This window comes from Papaver somniferum, chromosome 10 (genome assembly GCF_003573695.1).
Source record: "Papaver somniferum cultivar HN1 chromosome 10, ASM357369v1, whole genome shotgun sequence".
NCBI classification, from domain to species: domain Eukaryota; kingdom Viridiplantae; phylum Streptophyta; class Magnoliopsida; order Ranunculales; family Papaveraceae; genus Papaver; species Papaver somniferum.
Window position 1 is genome coordinate 38,000,352 of NC_039367.1, and position 19,941 is coordinate 38,020,292.

The 19,941-nt window shown below is 35.4% G+C and overlaps 2 protein-coding genes and 1 long non-coding RNA gene across 11 annotated transcripts; all 3 read left to right on the plus strand.

Moving 5' to 3' along the window:
* The first annotated feature begins 2,862 nt into the window (after window positions 1-2,862).
* LOC113317498 lies at window positions 2,863-5,819 on the plus strand. Of its 5 annotated transcripts, XM_026565623.1 has the most exons (7): window positions 2,863-3,043; window positions 3,188-3,287; window positions 4,126-4,259; window positions 4,361-4,498; window positions 4,569-4,653; window positions 4,799-4,990; window positions 5,511-5,819. In XM_026565623.1, exons 5-7 carry the CDS (start codon window positions 4,643-4,645, stop codon window positions 5,743-5,745), a joined length of 438 nt encoding a protein of 145 aa, XP_026421408.1. In that variant the 5' UTR covers window positions 2,863-3,043; window positions 3,188-3,287; window positions 4,126-4,259; window positions 4,361-4,498; window positions 4,569-4,642; the 3' UTR covers window positions 5,746-5,819. The 5 variants fall into 5 exon arrangements, 4 of the variants coding, with proteins under 4 accessions (XP_026421408.1, XP_026421407.1, XP_026421404.1 ...); XM_026565622.1 differs by having other exon boundaries at window positions 4,361-4,653; XR_003343585.1 differs by having other exon boundaries at window positions 4,361-4,653; window positions 4,786-5,819.
* A 5,274-nt stretch (window positions 5,820-11,093) lies between these two features.
* LOC113317695 lies at window positions 11,094-13,516 on the plus strand. 5 transcript variants are annotated; one of them, XR_003343862.1, is made up of 5 exons: window positions 11,095-11,441; window positions 11,925-12,030; window positions 12,099-12,216; window positions 12,324-12,454; window positions 13,098-13,516. It is a non-coding gene; the product is annotated as an uncharacterized LOC113317695 (long non-coding RNA). The 5 variants fall into 5 exon arrangements; XR_003343861.1 differs by having other exon boundaries at window positions 11,098-11,441; window positions 11,988-12,030; XR_003343858.1 differs by having other exon boundaries at window positions 11,094-11,441; window positions 11,925-12,216.
* Window positions 13,517-14,716: 1,200 nt separating this feature from the next.
* LOC113319478 (heparanase-like protein 3) lies at window positions 14,717-18,032 on the plus strand. Its single transcript, XM_026567729.1, has 9 exons — window positions 14,717-15,040; window positions 15,387-15,423; window positions 15,518-15,710; window positions 15,818-15,966; window positions 16,489-16,719; window positions 16,823-17,012; window positions 17,093-17,218; window positions 17,328-17,427; window positions 17,575-18,032. The coding sequence occupies exons 1-9, from the start codon at window positions 14,819-14,821 to the stop codon at window positions 17,944-17,946; spliced, it is 1,620 nt and encodes a 539-aa protein (XP_026423514.1). The 5' UTR covers window positions 14,717-14,818; the 3' UTR covers window positions 17,947-18,032.
* The last annotated feature ends 1,909 nt before the right edge of the window (window positions 18,033-19,941 follow it).

Below are 19,941 nucleotides of genomic sequence, written 5' to 3' on the forward strand. Positions count from 1 at the left end.
GAGGTTGACCGAGCTATGCTCTAACAAGTTGTTTAAATAATCACTCATTATTTGTTGATGTCATTCCTCTCGAAATCTCCATATAGATCTTCTTGTTAATACTTCTCTTGGTTCTGGAGCTCGTGGTATTTTTCCCGTGTATAATTGTGTCATGGTGTTCGTCATCGTTTTCTCATCGTCTGAATTTTCATCTATTTGATTCAACTTCCGCATAAACACATATTGTTGTTGGAAAATTTTTAGCGCATGTGAGTGCATTTCCTCATTTTCCAAATTATGATCCACAATTGAAAACAAATCTCGATTGAAACGACTGAAAACAAGTAATATATTGAAGAAACTGAATGAATATTTGTGAAAACAAAAAATAGATAGAAATTGTATGTGTTAATTGGTGGATGAAAGGAGATTTATATAAGTATAACGGAGATATAGTTGTTGGATAACAGTTGAAGATATAACTATCGTTGACTATCCCAAGGACGATCGATTGTAGTTCAATCGTTACTCCACTCAAATTGAACCGAGCATCGACTCAACCTGGGATGACCGACCCAATCTTGGACGATCGTCTCAACTATTAATGATAAACTCTTTACCCACTGTGAGAAAATGAGTTTGCCCATCCACTGGACCATTAAATTGGTTATTTTGCTAAGTCACATTGGAGTGGCTCTAAGGAGGAAAAATCAAATGATCCTGTATTGGGAACTATTTTGTATTTCTTACTATTTTCAACGAAGGCAGACATCTTGATAATAATTTCATTAGGCCTATTCTTATGCACATGTCAAACACCAGAATTTGCCATTTTTGCGCCCACTATGGGTATGTCAAAGTGGCAAAATTATATGGCAATGTGTCAAATATACCATATAGGTATACACGATGGAGTTTCCAGCGAGCGGTAGATTGTCCATCGCTATATGGTCTTAATAACACTCGCTGGTCATTATAGCGCCAGCAATAGTCATGTTATCGCTCGCTGGTTAGATCATCGCTCAGATGGTTTCCATCCAACAGTCAAGAATTTTCCCTCCTATAAATACTCAAGTTCAATTTCATTTCAACTCAAACCAGAATTTCTAAATCTCTTTAGAATTTCTCAATCTCACAGTCTACCACTTTTCATCACTCTTTCAATTCTTCAATAAGCACGGTTGAAAATATGAACATGGCCGAGTTCATAGGAAACCAACATGCTGCCGAAAATCAAAGAGTTGCTAATCGAGCCAATGTGCAAAGTCGAATAAGAAGGCAATTAACAAAATTTACTACTGTTGAAGATGATTGTATCTGTAGGAATTATGTTTTTTTAACTGAGTTTTTTTCATTGCAAATGCATTCCAAACCCAAACATTTTGGCAAAGGATATTTGGGAAATTTCAAGAACAAACAATGAACCTCAACACTCGAGATGCGATCGCGTCACCGCTTCACTGTAATCCACAAGGAAATTGTTAAGTATGTTTCTTTAGTAATGCAAGCGGGTCGAAACATGAGGGATGGTGAAACCATGATGGACATTGAACAAAGGTATCGGGTGGAGTGGCGCCGCCTCAATGGAAAAGACTTCCAATATGGAAGTTGCTTTGAGATTTTAAAAGTGTTGCCCAAATATAATCCAGTGTTCATGTTCTAATTTCTTATTTGTCAAATTACGCCTAAGTATTAATTTTTAATATTTATCTTACTTTATTAGTTAAAATTAAAATGTAACCCTAATTAAAATGTTAGACTGGATTAAGAATGGAATATAAGTTTAATTAGTTAAAAGAGTCGAATTTTTAAAATCATTAAACTTCGAATTAATAATTAATAGTCATTTTACAAGACATACAACTAGACAATAATAATTTAAAATATAGGCTTAAAAAATAAAAATCTGGAACAATGTTCTTCATCTTGTTTATCTTCTTTATTTCATATAACTTCCAATCAATGTGCTCATGAACGCAGTTTCCTTTGTTTATCTTCTTTTTTGGCTTCAAATTTGCTTTGCCTTGAACTCTTCTCTGCCTTTTCTTAGTTGCAGGTTTGAATTGGTTAATATCCAAAACTTGAACCTTCAACCATCACATATCTTATCGCACTTTTTCTTGCTTTTTACCTAATTTTTTATAACTATCACATATTTCTTAACAACACCTTCAACCACTACACCAGAAAATCAAGTTGTGTTGCCAAATCAAGTTGGTTTGAAATTCTGCCATTTGATTTTTTTTGAAATAATTTGGATTAAGAAATAGAAAGGAGAAAAAATGTGCAAAAAAATTGGTGCAAAAGTTTAGTTCGATACCTATTTATAGGCGAGAAAGAATTAGCCGTAGGCATTAGTTATTAGAGCGGGCGATATTAGTATTATATCCAGCGATAGTCTTTATCGCTGGCGCTATTGACAATATCGCTTGTTAGGAATTCAATCGCTTAATTGTTTTACCATAGTAGTACAACTCATTTGCCATGCCACTTGGTATGCCAAATAGAATATTTTGACATGGTACATAGAAATAGACCTTATAAATTAAATATATGTTCATGATTATTACAGGAAATACCAGGGTTTACCAATCACAAGATTGTTTTGTGAGCGGAACAAAACCATAGAAATTGAAAATAATCAAACAATCGATCATTTAAACTAATGCAATTATTATTATTGTATATATAATTTGAGACCGAAATACTATTTTCATATTAAAAGTTAGGCCAAAAGTTTGAATTCTAGAGTTCCTGGCCCCCAACCAATAAGAATCAAGGATTTCAAATGTTTTTTAATACTTTTTTAACACTCATGCCTGGGTGGGTGGTGAGTACCTTCGCCCAAATCATCTTATTCGTTCTACCATTCCATATCCTAAATAAAAGGCTAAAACCCTAATAATCTTTTCTTCGTTCTTCCATTCCATATCCTAAAAACAAGTTTTGATCTGTTTACAATTCACGAATTTTTAGTTTAGGTATACGATTGAGATTAGGACATGCAGGTAGATCGAGGCTGTGAAAATATAAAGTAGGGTTTTACCTCCTTCGCCACTACCAGGTGTCACCACCATTTTCTTCTGACACTTCTGTTCATAAGCCTCTGTCGACTCTCTCTCTCTCTCTCGCTTTTTTTTTTTTTCATTCTTGATTTGGCGATTAACACTGTTTTATTTGATTGATTTGGATGATTTTTGTGTTGCAGAAACCAATTGTACCAAAGCAAAGATTGCCGAGGATACTAAAAACATTGACGGGCATTTAACAGGCTTCTGAGAATCAATCACAAAGTTTACAATGTCAAGGTAAAAAAAGTCAAACTCAATAATCTCAATTTTTGGTCTAGAATTCATTGTTTTATAGACACATACAGCTCAAACAATGTTATGCCCATTCTTGGAATAATTGTTGCATGTAGTCCATAGAAACGCAAATAGTTTTAGAACATTGCACTGATTAACTACACTCTACAGAGAAAACTACCCACCACAAACCAATCTAGGAAAATTTCTTAAAACTTCAATTAACAGAAATATAGAGAAAAAAAGGTAGTTGCGGTGGAATCCATGTCACAAACTTGCAACCCATTCTCTCTCGATGTCGTCCAGTGCGATTCCCAATTTTCCAATGCGTGAACTATTCCATCTATTCGCAATGTGCTCATTACCCTTCTTGGCAGCCAGTCCTGTTACATACAAAATCCATATTGTTGTGTTAAGTTGGCAATATCAAAATTAGTGATAAATTTCGAGTTAACTAAAAAAGCTTTATAATTCCCTCGCAAGAATGTATATTTTCGATTTTGGAAGGAACTGTCATTGCCGGTGTACTAAAGTAGACACAATCTTTATGCATATCTTTTAAATTCCAAATCCATGGAGGAATTCACGAAAATGGTATAAAGAACGTCCCTGCTGTAGCCTTCATCTGATCTTCATCGCTAAATCCATTACCCACTAACCACACCTATTGAAATGTACATTATTTGGTTATTGATTGATAATATATAGTATTGTTTTCTCAATATCATAGAAAGCACCCCATTTAATTTTCAATATCATAGGAATAAATTTTCTTGAAAAAGGCTCCAACACTTGAAAGGTTTGGTAATGTGACTGAACACAAACTCATGTGCTTCTTCAGGTAGTTGTGCAAGTTATGAGGTGCTTAGCTCACACAATCTGGATTGGCAACTCTGTAGCAGTGGCAACCTCCATCGATTTAATATGGAACCATCTGTTTGGTGTCTGGAATGGTGACAGCAGAATTTCTTCAAGGTATGGAGAAGCCATTCTAAAAATATTTTGGGCTGATTTATTGTGTGTTTCTTTATTTGTGTCTTTTCTGGACTAACTTCGTTGTTATAACAATATTTCAGCCAAGACACTTACTTGAATTCAGATTCTACTGATTCAGCTAAGTACTAGCCTTCCCAAACTTGAATATAGATTTACTATCTATGATGTCGAACGTCCCTTGAGAGCAGAAAATTCCCCCTAATTGTTGTCATTCGTTGGTAAATTCAAAACCAATTTTGATTTTACTATTAACTTTGGTTTCACCCTTTAGTAACTCAAACTGTATAGGGCTTCCTGTTACCGCTTCGAGGAAAGACCCGTCATAATAGCAAGTAGATTTCACACTAGAGAGAAGCAGATCGATGAATTACTGGTAAGTAAGACTCTTTGAGCACTTAATGTTTCCTTTCTCATAGAGGATGGATGGTACTTCTGAGAAAGTATAGTCCTGCTTACACGAAAAAAAATGACTATGACCGGGATTTTGCTTACATATATCTTCAAGTTGTCGTCTTTAGTGGCGATACATGCAGACCATGCAAGCAAGGAGGTCAGTACAACGCAAAAGCCGGTGTCCATCTTGAACCATTAATCACTCATAGTGATGGCGGTGTTAGTGAAAATAATAACTATGAAACGGATGCAATTTTTCCACATAGTCACACTTCTGGTCCAAATTTGGCTGCTGATGAGCTGAGGGAGTTGCACAGGTTTGGCAGGGAGTCAAGCAACATAATATTATTATTATTATTATTTTTATTTTTATTATAGGGGTAGGCCTTATATGTCAGCTAAATAATCACATTCATGTTAACTGTTCACCACCTAGCCACGTGGTTACGATACTTGATTATGTTGTTGCAAATTGCATGCCACATCCACAACTTGAAAGTAACAATCTGTTTTTTTTTTTTTTTTTAATTTGGCACATTATCCTTTCTTGCGATCAAGTCGAAGGACTAAAAATATGCACGCTTGATTTTTGATAACAAATTAAAAATTCTAATACATCTAGATAGTACGATTTTTATGATTCTGCCATAGTGCTGTGGCACCAGGGGTTCACAATGCATCTTTCTCATGAATATGATTATTCAGGTGAAAATTACAAATTAAAAACACATCGGGACAAGAAAAATCTAAGAGTTCTTTGCTCATGTTGTTTCGATAAGTTACTAACCGAATTGGAATGACTAAGTTTTTTTTCTCCTTTTTTTTTGGTTATTTCAGCGAAGATGGTGATCGAGGTGGTTATGGAGAAAATGGGGACGTCATGCGTTCAGACAACAACAAAGATGGAGGATCTGGGTCGGAAAGACATCAACAACATGGAAACCGCTTGCAGTATGTACTGATAGAATCTATATACACTTTGATGCCAAGCTCATTTCCTGAGAAGCAACTGTGTAAACAAATGTTAGTGCCACTAATGTTAATCCCAGCATATAAGCAAGCTTTGTGGTGAGCATCTGAAATGTCTCTACCAAAACGGTATTAAGAACCCTGAGTGAGAAATAACAAATGTTACTGACTAAGAAATACCCCTGGTTAAAAGATATCGAAACACAAAACGTACCACCAATGTTACCTGGTGACCTGGGTATCCTCCAATTTGCCAACCAAGAGCCCACTTCACATTTGATTAGAAGCAAGGTGTATTCCTGCAGAATACGGTACCTATTTTCTGATAACCATGAGAAGTAAAAATCAACCTCTTCAGTTTCAAGCATAAGTTATATCCTCTATAAATGTATTTTCACAAACCACATATTTGTTCACTGGTAAGAGCCTACGGGGAATTCTTAAAGTTAATCTGTAGGAAGAGGGAATGGGATACGCTAATCAGCGTACAAAATTTGGAATATAAGATTTACCTAAAATTTTAATAAAATAGTTTACATGTGAGAATTGGCCAAAAGTACGAATTCAACTTAAATAAATTGACAATCCAAGGTTTAGCTACTACCATGAGTTCATTCTTAATTCAACATAATTTTTGAACTGAGCTTTGTGACAGCTTTTATGGCTATTTCTAGCACACATTAAGTGTACCCTGCATACATCAAAAATGAAGAGACAATATGAATGTCCTACTCTGCACAAACAAAGTCTTTTTTTTGCTCAGGCAAAACATCAAGGAAAGGGCATTAGTACGTACATGTTTTTACAAACAAAAGCCTCGTGAACGTCAAGTGAAACCATTACTTATCTAATTGTGCCCAAGTGGTTTCCAACTTGGGGGTGGGCACAAAGAATATGCTTTGGTGATTCATCACTGCATGGATAAGACTACAGGTAAGTGATGGTGGCAAAGCAAGAACCTCATGAACGTCGAGTGATTTCTCTAGCTGTTATTAGTTTTTTTTTTCTAACTGAATTTGGATTAGTATTTACATCTCTAATCACAGATGCCTCTTAGAGCACTACAAATTAGACATAGAATTAAGAAAGATGTGATGTCAGTAAAAGACCATGCTCCATCAACCCGGCAAAACAAAATCCATACAGAAAGTTGCAGAACCTCTTTGGCTTACTTTCTAAGAATCAAAACCATTGGGTTCAATTCAATTTACTGGTTCTTGTGCTTGTTAGAATTGAACTGATCATCTCTCACCATTACGTTCGCGAACGAACTGATAATAAAACAAAATCAAAACAATCATCAAGCTAAGAAACACAAAACCGTACTCAATGTCAACCAAAGAAGGAATAAACTCATGTATATAATAAGCATATCCCATTTATATTATTTCAACTTACTTGCAGCATAAACAATAAACCTTACCCATTTCAGGAAAATCATCATCAAGAGGTGAGACTGGTTTCTCTGCCTCTGCCTTGCTAAGCTTATGGTGATCCACAAAGAACTTATGTCCGTGTTGAACTGCTGCACCATCTTTCTTTGCAGACCCATCTCCATCATTTTTCGAACCCTTCCTCTCATCCTATACAAATTGGCACAAATATGAAAACCCAAAATTAACTTCTAAGCACAGTTATCAGGATTCACAAAAGAAGGAAAGGGGTCAATAGCCTCCATCTGAAACATCATGAAATTTCCCTCCAATCAAATCAAAACTAAGGCAAAAAAGTATAAAATTTGTTCCACAAATTAAGGCAGGAAGTGAATCATAATTTTCCTACCTGTGCCGCGGACTTAAGTACACCTTTAATATATACAATATTCAATATCTATAATTATCTTTTCCGAGGTGAACCCCTAAATATTGGGTGTGGTCGTTAGATCCCCGCTTTTTCAATTGGTATCAGAGCAGGCAAACACGTTTAAAAACCTTATAAGTCTGTGTTTGTAGCGATCTGACTCTATGGACAGGAATTCTATCTCCATTAACGTACCACCAGTCTTCGATGGCTTAAAATACTTATGGTGGAAAATCGTTATGCGCGCTTTTCTTCAAGCTCGTGATTTTCAAACATGGGTACGTGTTGTTAACGGCTATGATCCTTCTATACCTAAGGATATTGGTAGATATATATAGTCCAGAAGAAATCTTTGCTGTAAAGCAAAATTCTGACGGCTTAAATGCTATCATACATGACATGCCCCAGATCTTCAGCATCATGTGACTACGTGCACAACGTCTAAAGAAGCCTGGCATATCTTAGAAACCGTATTTGAAGGGAATACCAGTGGAAAAGAAGCTAGGCTTCAAAACCTAAATTCTGATTGGGAAAACCTTCGTATGGCAGATGAAGAAACATTTGATGAGTTTAATCACAAAGTCTCTGAAATTGTTAATGCATCTTTTGCATTGGGTAAGACTATTCTTGAAAAGGACATTGTGATGAAAATTCTTAGATCATTGTCATCTAGATACGATTCTAAGAAGCATGCCATCATTGAAGGAAATAACCTTGATGAGCTTTCCAGAAATACTCTAATTGGAAAGTTAAAAATTGTTGATCTTAATCAAAACACAGTCAGGACATCTGCGTTCAATGCTGTGACCAACGCAAGTGAATCTTCTAACTTGTCTTGGGCTGATGAATGTTGTTCCAATCACGTTGATTTTGGAAAATCACTGACAACAGAAAAGATCAAGGATTTTGTAAAAATAAGTAAAGGATGTGATAAACATCTTTCTCCAGCTAATGCTTCAGATGATTCAATACTAAAAAAATCTTCCCTGGGTGTCAACATCTTGGATGCGTCTGGTGTGTGCAATAAACTCTCAGCTCTTGCAGCAGAAACCTCCATCTACTCAATTTCTGAATCAGAATTTGAGTCTGATACAGAGATTTGTGAATTCTTGAATAAAAGTAGAGAGATTCACCAAGAAATCTTCAACTAAAGGTTTTGTTGAAGAAATTTGAATCATCGCTCCAGGTGAAAAATCTTGAGATAGATTGTCTTAATGATGAATTCACCAGAACCGTGTCTCTAAAGAAAAAAGAGATTAATACTCTCAAGAATGACCTGCAAAGGTTATCCGGAAGTTCTGACAAAATCTCAGCAATGTTGTTTGGTCAGAAGTCCTTTGGAAACACAAATGGTTTGGGGTTTAAAAGAAAAAATGTAAACACAAAAACGCTCCTGTTCCGACTAATACTGGAACAATGTACGAAGAATATTGTGATAAACATAAGCCAATTCAACAGAACAAAAAATCTTTATTGATTTGTTCGTTTTGTGGAAATGCAAATCATGAATTGCCAAACTTCAGGAGAACATGCAGAGGATGAATCTGGCACTACATGATCAACAAGGCTTTCATAAAAAATCCAGAAATTCCAAATTCAGACGAGGTAAGAAATCTGTTTATACAACAAACCTTGATATGCCACTAATTGGTAAAACACTAATGGAAAATGGGGTATTTTCAACCCACAGTCGCGACTCTCACTGACGGTCTATTGACCGCGGACCGGTCAAGACGGTCTGAGATATAAAAAATATCTGGCGAGTGCCTAAGTTGGTCGTAGAATTAATTTTTTTTTCTTAATATTTTATTCTTCAGTCAAAAACCCACTCTGGGACCGGTGAACTTCACATTTTTATGGTCCAATTTTCGAGGCGACCACTCTCTCCATTTTCCTTATCTCTTCATTTCTCTTCTACGCAAGAGAGAGACTGCATCTATTTTTCTTCTTCTCCGCTCACTTCCATCACCAGCACACCACTTCCTTCACCACCACAGATCACGCAACCACCATCCACTGCTTCCATCTTCATAACAACACCTTCTCCCTTGATTTAGTTTACATATACATAATCAACGGAAACCACAAGAACCCTAGAATATAAATCTGGATTGTTTCTACCTCACAAATTGAAACTCATTGTTAGAAAACAAGGCTTTATCCTAACCCGTATCTCAAAATCAAAACCCATGTCTCAACAGAAATCAAAAGGAAACTTTATAATCCTAAATCTATTGTTTTTCTCTTGAAATCACCAGGATAATATCAATCTTGTTCTTGTTTCATAAATTTAATGAACTTTTAGTATTATAAACGATTTAATTTCTCCTGATTTTCTTTTGTTTTTACAGTAAGGTGTTCCTATTCTATTTTCCCTTACAAGAGATCTCTTCTCATACTGTAAGAAACTAAAACCCCTAAATCTAATTCAGAACATAAGTATAAATCAATTTGATTTTTAACCCGAACTGACAGTTTTTTTTTTGTTTTTCAATCTTTTAGGTTGAGGAGAACATCTGCAAATTTGCAAAGAAGTTTTTAACCCCATCATAGATTGGTATTAATTTCACGATTTAGTAAGTTATTAACCAGATTGGTTGGTATTATTAGTGATGTTGAATGATTGCTTATAATGCAATAATTTGCATCTCAGATTTGTTTTGGTATTAGGAAGTTCTGAAATCCAATTTTTTGTGTTTTGTGTTACTGTTTGCAGGATCACCATATGAAGGAGGTGTGTTTTGTATTTTTCTTGGTATTACATTTCAAACTGATTATCCATTCAAATCCCAAGGTATACATGATTTTCCTATTCTTTGATAAATAGTAATTTATAGTTCATTTTAAATAACATGACAATTTATGTTTTCCGGTTGACGGGTTTAAGTTATATCTTTCAGTAGACAAAAAGAACATAAAAGAAGATGTCTTTTTGTATTATGCTTATTTTGGATCACATTTGAACAATTTCTTTTGAATCTGTTTTAGTATTCAAGTAGTCGATTATTTGTACCCAAAATTGTTTTTGGGCACCAAACACCATGATTTGATGATGATGATGTGAAATTAGGGATATAAACTAATTAAAGAGAAAGAGAAAGACAAAGATTTAACGTGGTTCGACAAGTTGTGCCTACATCCACGGATGAATCCCCTTGGAGAGTGATGTTTTATTGATATAAGAATTACATTGGAATTTCTCTGTATTAGCTAGCCTAGCCTCCTCTTATTAGGGTTAAAATCCCTTGTATTTGTTGACTTCCATGTAGTCAACAAATACAGTTATTGTTGACTATCCCCTGTATTGAATATCCATGTAGTCACGAATTGTTGAATTTCAGTTATTTTCAATTGAAACACTTTGCTATATTTTTCTTAATTAGTAGTTGTTTCATTATTTGAGTACTTAAAAGAGGTGGTGAATCATGTAGCATTACTGATGCCAATATTTAATAGTTCCAAACTATAAACTATGTGGCAGTTGCCAACTTCAAAATGCTTACCGAACATTGGAAAAAGAATTATGGTGCTCCGTTAATTTATCACCGTGCAATGCACGGGCAAAACACTAGTATATATAGTTTCAGGAGAAAATACTATGATGTGGTTAAAAGCTATATCAAGCTCAAATTCTAGAGCTTCTTGCCCCACCGAGAATATTTAGACCAATAAGAAACTTTAGTTTTTTCACACCACCAATCTTTGTTGTTTTCGACCCAATTCTCTCTCCTTTCCTATACGTCCGGCTATAATGTAATTCCCTCTCTACTACCCCCATTTTACAACAAACCCTAATCTGCTAATCAACAAACTCCATTTGTTCCAACACTCTTTAATCACCCATGGTTACCAGTAATGGTGAAAGAAAACGTACTTCAGATGTCCATCATATACCAGCTGTGTCTATAGTCCTAGCACGTTATGATTGATACTTATGTATAAGCATACCCACCAGAAGAAAAAATCCACATGAACAGCAGCAGATATCTGTCGATCAAGGTATTATTAGGGTTTTCGTACGGTTCCAATAACTTCTTGGGTTTTCTACTTCTGTCGATCAGTGATCTTCTTGATTTGGTTTATTGTAGTCTCTCCATGTTCTGTTTCGATCTCTTTTTTTCCCATCTTAATTTTTGATCTCTTTCTTTCTTATAGTATTTTCCGATTCAGTCATATTTCGTGCTTCCTGTTTAATTGATTTGTTAACAGGTAGTGAAAAGTTCCGTATACCCAATCGATGGTTTTTATTATAGTTTTTCTCACGGGCGCAACAATATATATATATTTAGTTATTTTGGAAAGTGTTTCTCCCTCAGTCAGCAACTGGATTACAGCATTTTCTCCCCCAGTCAGCAAAAATTAAAAGATCCTATAAAATGGATTATCACTTCTGCTCCAATAAATGCCTTTCCACTTATGATCCAATTTTGTGTTTTCTGATTTGGCTTTCGATTTTTTGTTAATATTCTTGGAATTTTGTAGGTTTGGGATTTAATTGCTAATTGTTGGATTTTCTTTGTGTATGTTAAATCTCTGCAACTAAAGGAGAAGGAATGTTGCTTAATAATTGAACTTTTGATTATGAGAGGTACCTGCTTTTGCTTTAAGATATTTTGATTATTAAGCAAATTAAGTTGATTGTTTCGACTATATCAGGACCTAAAGAGAGGAGGGAAAGAAGACATGTTGTTGGCAAAACTATCTGAGGGAAAAGGAAGCCAAGATGTAACATCTAATAAGTGGAAAAGGACGGTTGCTTGCAAATTACTTGCAGGTATGTAACATCTAATAACTATCGCTAAAATAGTGTTTTTATAGTTCTGATAATTAATGACTTCTTAGGCAACCATATCTTTGTTTTTTGTGATGATTTGTCTGCAGGTGCAAGTTCAATTTTGCTTTAGTCGTGGAGTCCAGTGGTATCAAATATAGCTGGTGGGGTCTTCTCGGGCTGTCGGGACGTCGTACACACAATGTGTTTGTACAAACAAGTTACGGATCTTTCCATCAGGGTAAATTCTTTAACTTCGATTGGTAAATTGTTCTCCATAGTTTGGTGACATTTTTAGATTTAGATTGTTAGAGAGATTGGTTGTAAGCTACTATGGGTTGATTGCATCAGTAAAGACAAACTGTTGTGATATTTCCAGATTTGTATCGTGGTGGGTAGTGTTAAATGAACATGGATCAATTTTTGTGTAATGTCGTGATAGTTTATACCCCATTCAGTGATCTTAGTTTGGGGAAAGACTAACCAGAAAACATTGAAAGCACTTGAGCTGAAAGTAAAGATTATGGGGTCTTGAACTTCATCATATGAATCAAGATGTAAGTTAATTAACTACGCTGTCATTTATTGTTTGTAAAACTACACTAGCATTTATACATAATGACAAATACACTAGGGAACTCAAATACAGGATAATGTACCTAAGGACCATGTATCCCTTTGTTCTAAGGGAATTTTTGGATAGACACATATTCTCAATCCAACTTGATTAAATTATTACTTGCACCACCAATGTAATTCAATTGTCATGCTATTACTTTTATTGAACAGTTGAACAGTTATGCTATTACTTTTACTGATGTAGAAACAATTTTCTTAAAATATTTTTTTGTGAATTAGTTATGTTATTACTTCTACTGATGCAGAAAAAAAACTAACGGTGACTTGGGAGAAGATGGAGAAAGTAATGACGAAATGCTACCAATTGCCGGGCATATAATGAAGCTGAAGACCAAGGTGAGGAGACTGCTGATAAAATATCATTGGTCAGCGTAGTGGAGAAGAAAAATGTGAGGCCACTTATTATGAAATTCCACTTTTAGTCAGTCGAGATAGTAATTAAAGACGAAGAAGAAAGTACGGATAATGAAGATGAAATGGAAGGTGACGAGAGTAATAACCCTGTACGGGGATAACGAAATGGAACTGTTGATTTCTTTTTTGAGTTCAACTATTCCGTAAGTTTTCAGATGATAGTTATTCCGTACGTTGTTTTTTAATATGTCAGTTTTTATAAATAAATGTTTCAAAAAAATAGATCAATTTCTTAATTGGAAAAATCAAATGTTACTTTAATTTTTTGGGACCACTTTTCTTTTAATTTCTTTTGATGACAAGTGTTATGTGGACCATTTCACTTATTTCTTTGGCTGATAAGTGTCATGAGAACCATTTCACTTCACTTCTTTTATTGACAACTGTCTAAAGTACCACTTTCAAAATTTGGTAGGTACCGGAAACTGTACCTCGACACTTGAGTAAGCAGTTCTAAACAATAATACGACTCATTGATGTTGAATCTGTGCTCATATTGTAAATAATAATTTGACCTTTTAAAAAACGTAATCCAATGAAAATTGGGACAAACCATCTGAGCCCGTGCAAAGCACGGGCATGACACTAGTAAGCATAGTTAAAGTATCTCTAAATGCAAAGTGAGGGATTAGAATAACCTGCTGCTTTGACGATAAAAGGCACCCATGCTTTCGGACACTTTGATCTCAAAGATATGCCTTGAAAAGTTATAAAATTCTAATTAAGAATAAACTTTCTCTCTCATACTCCAGCTATCTTGAAGATTCCTACATTTTCCAAGTAGTGCACGCATATAGTCACCCGTATACAAGAGTCACTCTTCACTGTAGGTGGGTTTAAATACTATAGAGTATACTAGATATGTCGCAAAATGCACATTAGTAAACGGATAACGAAAGTGGAAAATAATTTACTTTCATCTTTAACCGGTACGCTGATGAGTTTCGCAATGAGAATGTAGACCATTGTTGCTTCAAGATAACCAAATTTTGAAAACTTTACATGTACCATCCATATGGTTGTTATTACAAATGATTAATTCTTCAGTATTCATGTGAGTTTTCTTTTTTTCCCGAAGAACACAACAGTATTTAGAAGTACTGTAGGGAAATAGCTGTAAATAGATTTTTGATGGTAAAAAAAGGAAAGAAAATAAATTAGTTAGGTGTAAGTTATCATATTAGAAAAAGTTATCCGATATTTTGAATTCCCAATATTTATAGTAGTAAATCATTAAATAAGAAAAAAGAGTGGATTTCAAAAAAAGAAAGAAAGAAATTTATACCTCATGTTGAATGAAGCAAGTAAATAAGTTGCTTTCTATCTAACCATACTGACTTTGGTTTAAAGTTAAAAAAACCCACCTTCTTCTCTATCTTTGTCCTTGTGATTTAATTATTTAAAGTGTACTTTTCTCCAATGGGTATCTCTGTATTTAACGCATCCATTGCTACTACTTCTTTTTTTTCATGGCTTCTTCTTAGACCTTCATAAACTTAAACAAAACAAGAACATTTCTTGAGATTTCTTCGAGTTTTGGTTAAATCTCAAGATGGGCACTTTGTATGCATTTCTTAGGTTATTTCTTTGGGTTCTTTTCTTAAATTTTAATGGAAAAGCTGAAGAAACTGTTAAAGGAAATGTTTTTATTGATGGAAGAGTTGCCATCGGAAGTACTGATGATGATTTCATATGTGCTACTTTGGATTGGTGGCCTCCTGAGAAATGTGATTACGGAACTTGTAGTTGGGGTCTCGCCTCTCTTCTTAATCTGGTAATTTTACTACTTCATTCTGTTTTCTGATTTTTCTTCTTTAAATATGTTTCTTTCTAAGTTTCTTTGGCATAAAGTATGGGCTTTGTCTGATTTTTAGAAGAACATCATTTTGTCGCGGGTTTGAGTGTTTGCTTTAATATCTCTCTCCACTTACTTTGCTTCATTCTGAGTTTTTTAAGTTTGAATTTCAAAATTTGGTTTTCAAAACGCAAAGTATGATTAAATGATCAATTTCTGAAACGGGTTTTCACATTTCCCTCTTGTCATTGCATTAACTGTTTGAAAAATGAACCCCTTTTCTCTGTAATTCAATTAACTTTTCTTCAATCTGTGCTTTTTGCAGGACCTTGACAACCCAATTTTGTTAAATGCTGTCAAAGGTAAGAACTTTTTCCGGCAGTTAAAATTCACACATTTTCGCAGCCTTTCACCACTAACAAGATAAACTGAGATATAGACTTCAAAATTTTGCAGCCTTTTCACCATTGAAGCTTAGACTGGGAGGTACTTTACAAGATAAGGTCTTGTATGATGTCGGAGACCCTCGACCGCCCTGTAACCAGTTTGTTAAAAACACCTCTGATGATTCTTTACTATTTGGATATACTGATGGGTGCTTACCCATGCCTAGATGGGATGAGCTAAACAATTTCTTCCAAAAGGCTGGGTATTTTATGTTTCTTTCTTCTTTATTTTGCTTTTTCATTTTAATTTTCAAGGTTGAATTGTTCATTGTGTCGATGAGTTAACTGTTCATTTCTTATATCTATTCAGGGCGTCGATTGTGTTTGGGTTGAACGCACTCAATGGAAGGAATATGACTCGCGATCATTCTGCAGTAAGGCCTTGGGATTTCAAAAATGCTGCTGCTCTTATTCGTTACACAGTCAACAAGAAATACGCCATCTATGGCTGGGAACTTGGTATGAACTCTCTCTCCCTCTCTCTCACTCGGGCGCACACACACCTACACATTTTTGACATGATGCAAGCTCAAAATTCCCAAAAATGATTCTGCAACTGTAGGAAATATCGATTCTAGTAGCAAGTGATCCCTCAAACCACTATTTTCATACCCATAGTTAGCAGCACCTTCCATTAATTCGATATGTTGTATTGAAAATTCTCAGTTTTAGTCTTTAGACCAACTGATACAGTTGGTTGAATTGAGTTTCGAAACCTTGATGCCTCCGTTGAATCCATCCTTCAAGCCGTAAGTAAAATTGATGAAGAAACAACAAAATTCATTATAACTAACAGTAGTATAAAAATTTGATACTCATGGAAAATTTATAACATGTGTGCAAAGTTAGTGTTTACAGGAACACAAATGCAATCTTACATGTTTTCCTCATTCATTTTAGAATGGATGCAAATCTACACCCTTAAGATTGAGTAGAAATTTAAGGTGATCGTATCTTCATTATATTATATTTAATGTTTAGGTAATGAACTGAGTGGAAATGGAATTGGAGCAAGGGTTACTGCAGCACAGTATGCCTCTGATGTGATTTCCCTAAATACTATCGTGCAGGATATTTACAGTGGTTCCAAAGATAAACCACTGGTGATTGCACCAGGTGGATTCTTTGACGCGAAGTGGTACAAAGAACTTGTTGATAAAACACCAAATTCTCTAAATGCAGTGACACACCACATATACAATCTCGGTCCAGGTAAATCTGAAGTCGTGTATAATTAAGTACAATTCAAGAATGATACTAAGTATCATCAAATCTGCTGGGTTCAGTTTGTAATGCTTCTTGCTTTGGAAAGTAGGTGTCGATGACCACTTAGTCGACAAGATTCTCGATCCAAAATATCTTGATGGTGCAACCGATACATTTAAGAGCTTGAAGAACATCCTGAAGAATTCTGCAACTTCAGCTACTGCTTGGGTTGGTGAAGCAGGAGGAGCTTATAACAGTGGCCATAATCTAGTCACAAATGCATTTGTGTTTAGCTTCTGGTGAGGTTTTTTGCTTAACTTGGTTAAGATTTATTATGTTTCTAATTCAAGCCTTATTATAAATATCGGAAAATATGCAGGTACTTGGATCAGCTTGGCATGTCAGCAGTTTATGATACTAAAACTTATTGTAGACAAACTTTGGTCGGCGGAAACTATGGCCTTCTTAATACTTCTACGTTCGTACCAAATCCTGATTACTACAGGTAATTGTTGAAATGGAGACTATTATCATTCAGGTGATAGATAAAACTGAACTAGCTAAGTTACAAAGTACTACCTAATTAGCTTATTTTGGTTTTTGATGTTGTGCAGTGCTCTTCTATGGCATAGATTAATGGGAAGAAATGTCTTACAGACTAACTTCACAGGAACAAACAAAATTCGAGCATATGCACATTGTGCTAAACAATCTGTGAGTTGGATCAACTTAAGTAAATTTGAGTATGATTTTTTTTTCCTTGGATAGAGAAGAGAACTAGTCCATTTTATAAACTCTGCTCTCTTGTGAAATTGGGATTCTATCCATTTTGATCTTTTTTTTTTGTACCAATTTTCACAGAAAGGAATTACATTGCTATTGATAAATCTCAGTGGTAACTCTACGGCAGAAGTTCATATGATGACTAAAACAAAACATCATTTGAAATTGAAATTTCACCACCGCTCTTCAGGATCAAGGCATGCGAAGATTGTCCGAAGCTCAAAAATATCTGAAAATACAAGAGAAGAGTACCACTTAACAGCTAAAGACAGGGATTTACACAGCCAAATAATGTTTCTAAATGGGGAGCCTTTGGCTGTAAATTCTGAAGGGGAGATTCCTCTCTTAGAACCCATACACGTAAACTCAACAGAGCCAATAATTGTGGCTCCATATTCAATTGTATTTGCTCATGTTCCCATGATTCATTTTCCCGCTTGTAAGTTGTAAGTACAAACGGAACCAAGAATTGGTTCTGTTTCATTGTTTCAATCAAATAATAGAAAAAAAATGGAATATAGTGTTGATATTATTTTTATTATTTTTCCGAAGGAAATATTTGTTGTTTTGAAGTTTTCATTCCTTACTACCTTAAAGCGTGTTCCTGGTTTATGAGACAGTACTTCTACCGTCTCCAGAAATTACCAAGTGAAAACTACAGGGAGACCCATTCTCCCAGACTTTTCTTCTATGAAACCCACGCTCAGAAAAACACAGGTGCGCACCCATTTTCTGGAAGAAAATTATTCTCAAACCCACAATTTCAAAAATTATGTTTTCATCTGTTTTAATGGTCGAATTACACTTCTTCTTCAGTTCTTTTTCCTGTTCCTCCAACTGTGAAGTAATCGTTAAAATCTCTGGTGCAGGTTCAGGATTTGTCTCACAAGACCTTTATCTTCATGGGTTCTTTAGTGCTTCGATCAAATTACCAGCAGATTATACAGCCGGGGTTGTCGTTGCCTTCGATGAAGAAATCAAGTTAGAACTGGAAGATGGTGATGCTGTTAATGTTTGTGATTAATCTCTTCTCTGTTGCTGCATCTAGGGTTTGAAATTGATGTTGCTAAAGATCGAGAAAAAGACAAGAGTTGCTCAGAAATTGAAGCTCGGATTCTGAATCTGCTTCTGAGATTCAGATGGAAATGGTGGTGAATTTTAGCTCAAAGCGGCGATTTGAGAAACAAATGATTAATAGAAAAATGGTGGTTCAGATGAATTTCAAGGGTTAGAAGATAATCTGCTGCTGTTGTGAATTGGGGGTTTTAAATGAAGAAATATGAAACTGGGTTTAGTGTTTGAGCAGTTGAGGAAGAGAATAAACTGAGATGCTCATGTCACTGGATTCATCATTGTGTTGCTGCTGGTGATGACTTGTAACCGATAGTGCTGTCTCAATATCTCCAATAGTTGGACCTGAGTAGAAGCTGTGTTCTGGTGGTTGTAGTTCAATTTGCAGGTCAATTTGGGTATCGAAATGGTGGCTGCTGTTTGGTGAAGATGTCAGTGGAATTGAGATTTGTTCATGAGCAGAAGCAATGGGTTTTTGAGAGCACTTCGATTGCAACAATAAAAAGGAGATGTTCCTGTGCTTTGGTGGTTTTGCAGCCGAGTTTGGAGCTGAACTGGGTTCGATTTGAGCTGATATTTCAGCAGTAAAATGTTGCTTCTATACAACTGAATGATGAACTGTTTACAGGGATTCGAATTGGATTAGTGTTGACAGCAGTGTGGCTCAAGTTTGTAAGGGTTTGGTCAAGTTTTTCTCAGGCGAAGGAGCTGGTGTTGCTGCTACGTCGGAAGTAGAGCTGTTGAATAAAGGGCAGTTCAGGCAAGCAAGGAATGAGGCTGGAATGACCAAGTCTGGGACTTATTTTGGTTGTATGTTGAGCTGAAGTTCAGTCTTAAGATATGTATTATTGCTATGGTTCTTTGCAGCTGTTTTCCAGGGATGCTGATGAATATTTACAGAGAGTCAGTGAAGGAGATATAACAATAGGAGGCAGATATGATGTCATTCTAAGCCGTGTACTGCTGGGATGATTTGCGGTTGTGTTTGAGGACTCAGGGCGTGGTTTAGAAGCCTGAGATGAACAAGGATAAGGAGGTTTATGGCACAGATATATCATGGGTTTGTATATGGCAGTAAAGCTCTCTTACTAACTCGGCATCATCTTCTGTTGACCCATCAAACCAATTAGTTGTTGTTCTTAGTAAATATTCCTCCATTACGATGATCTTCAACTTAACGTATACAATTCACAACATTACCAGAAGAAAAAGAAGTATTGATGGTAGTATAAGTAAAGATGATGAAATAAAGGGATAGGTGTTGTTGGTTGGAAAGCTACAGATGTATTGGTGTTGTTGTTGTCCATACTGGTTGAATAATCTGTTATGCAACTCTAAAAACAGTTGCATAACCTGTTATGCATCTACAAAATT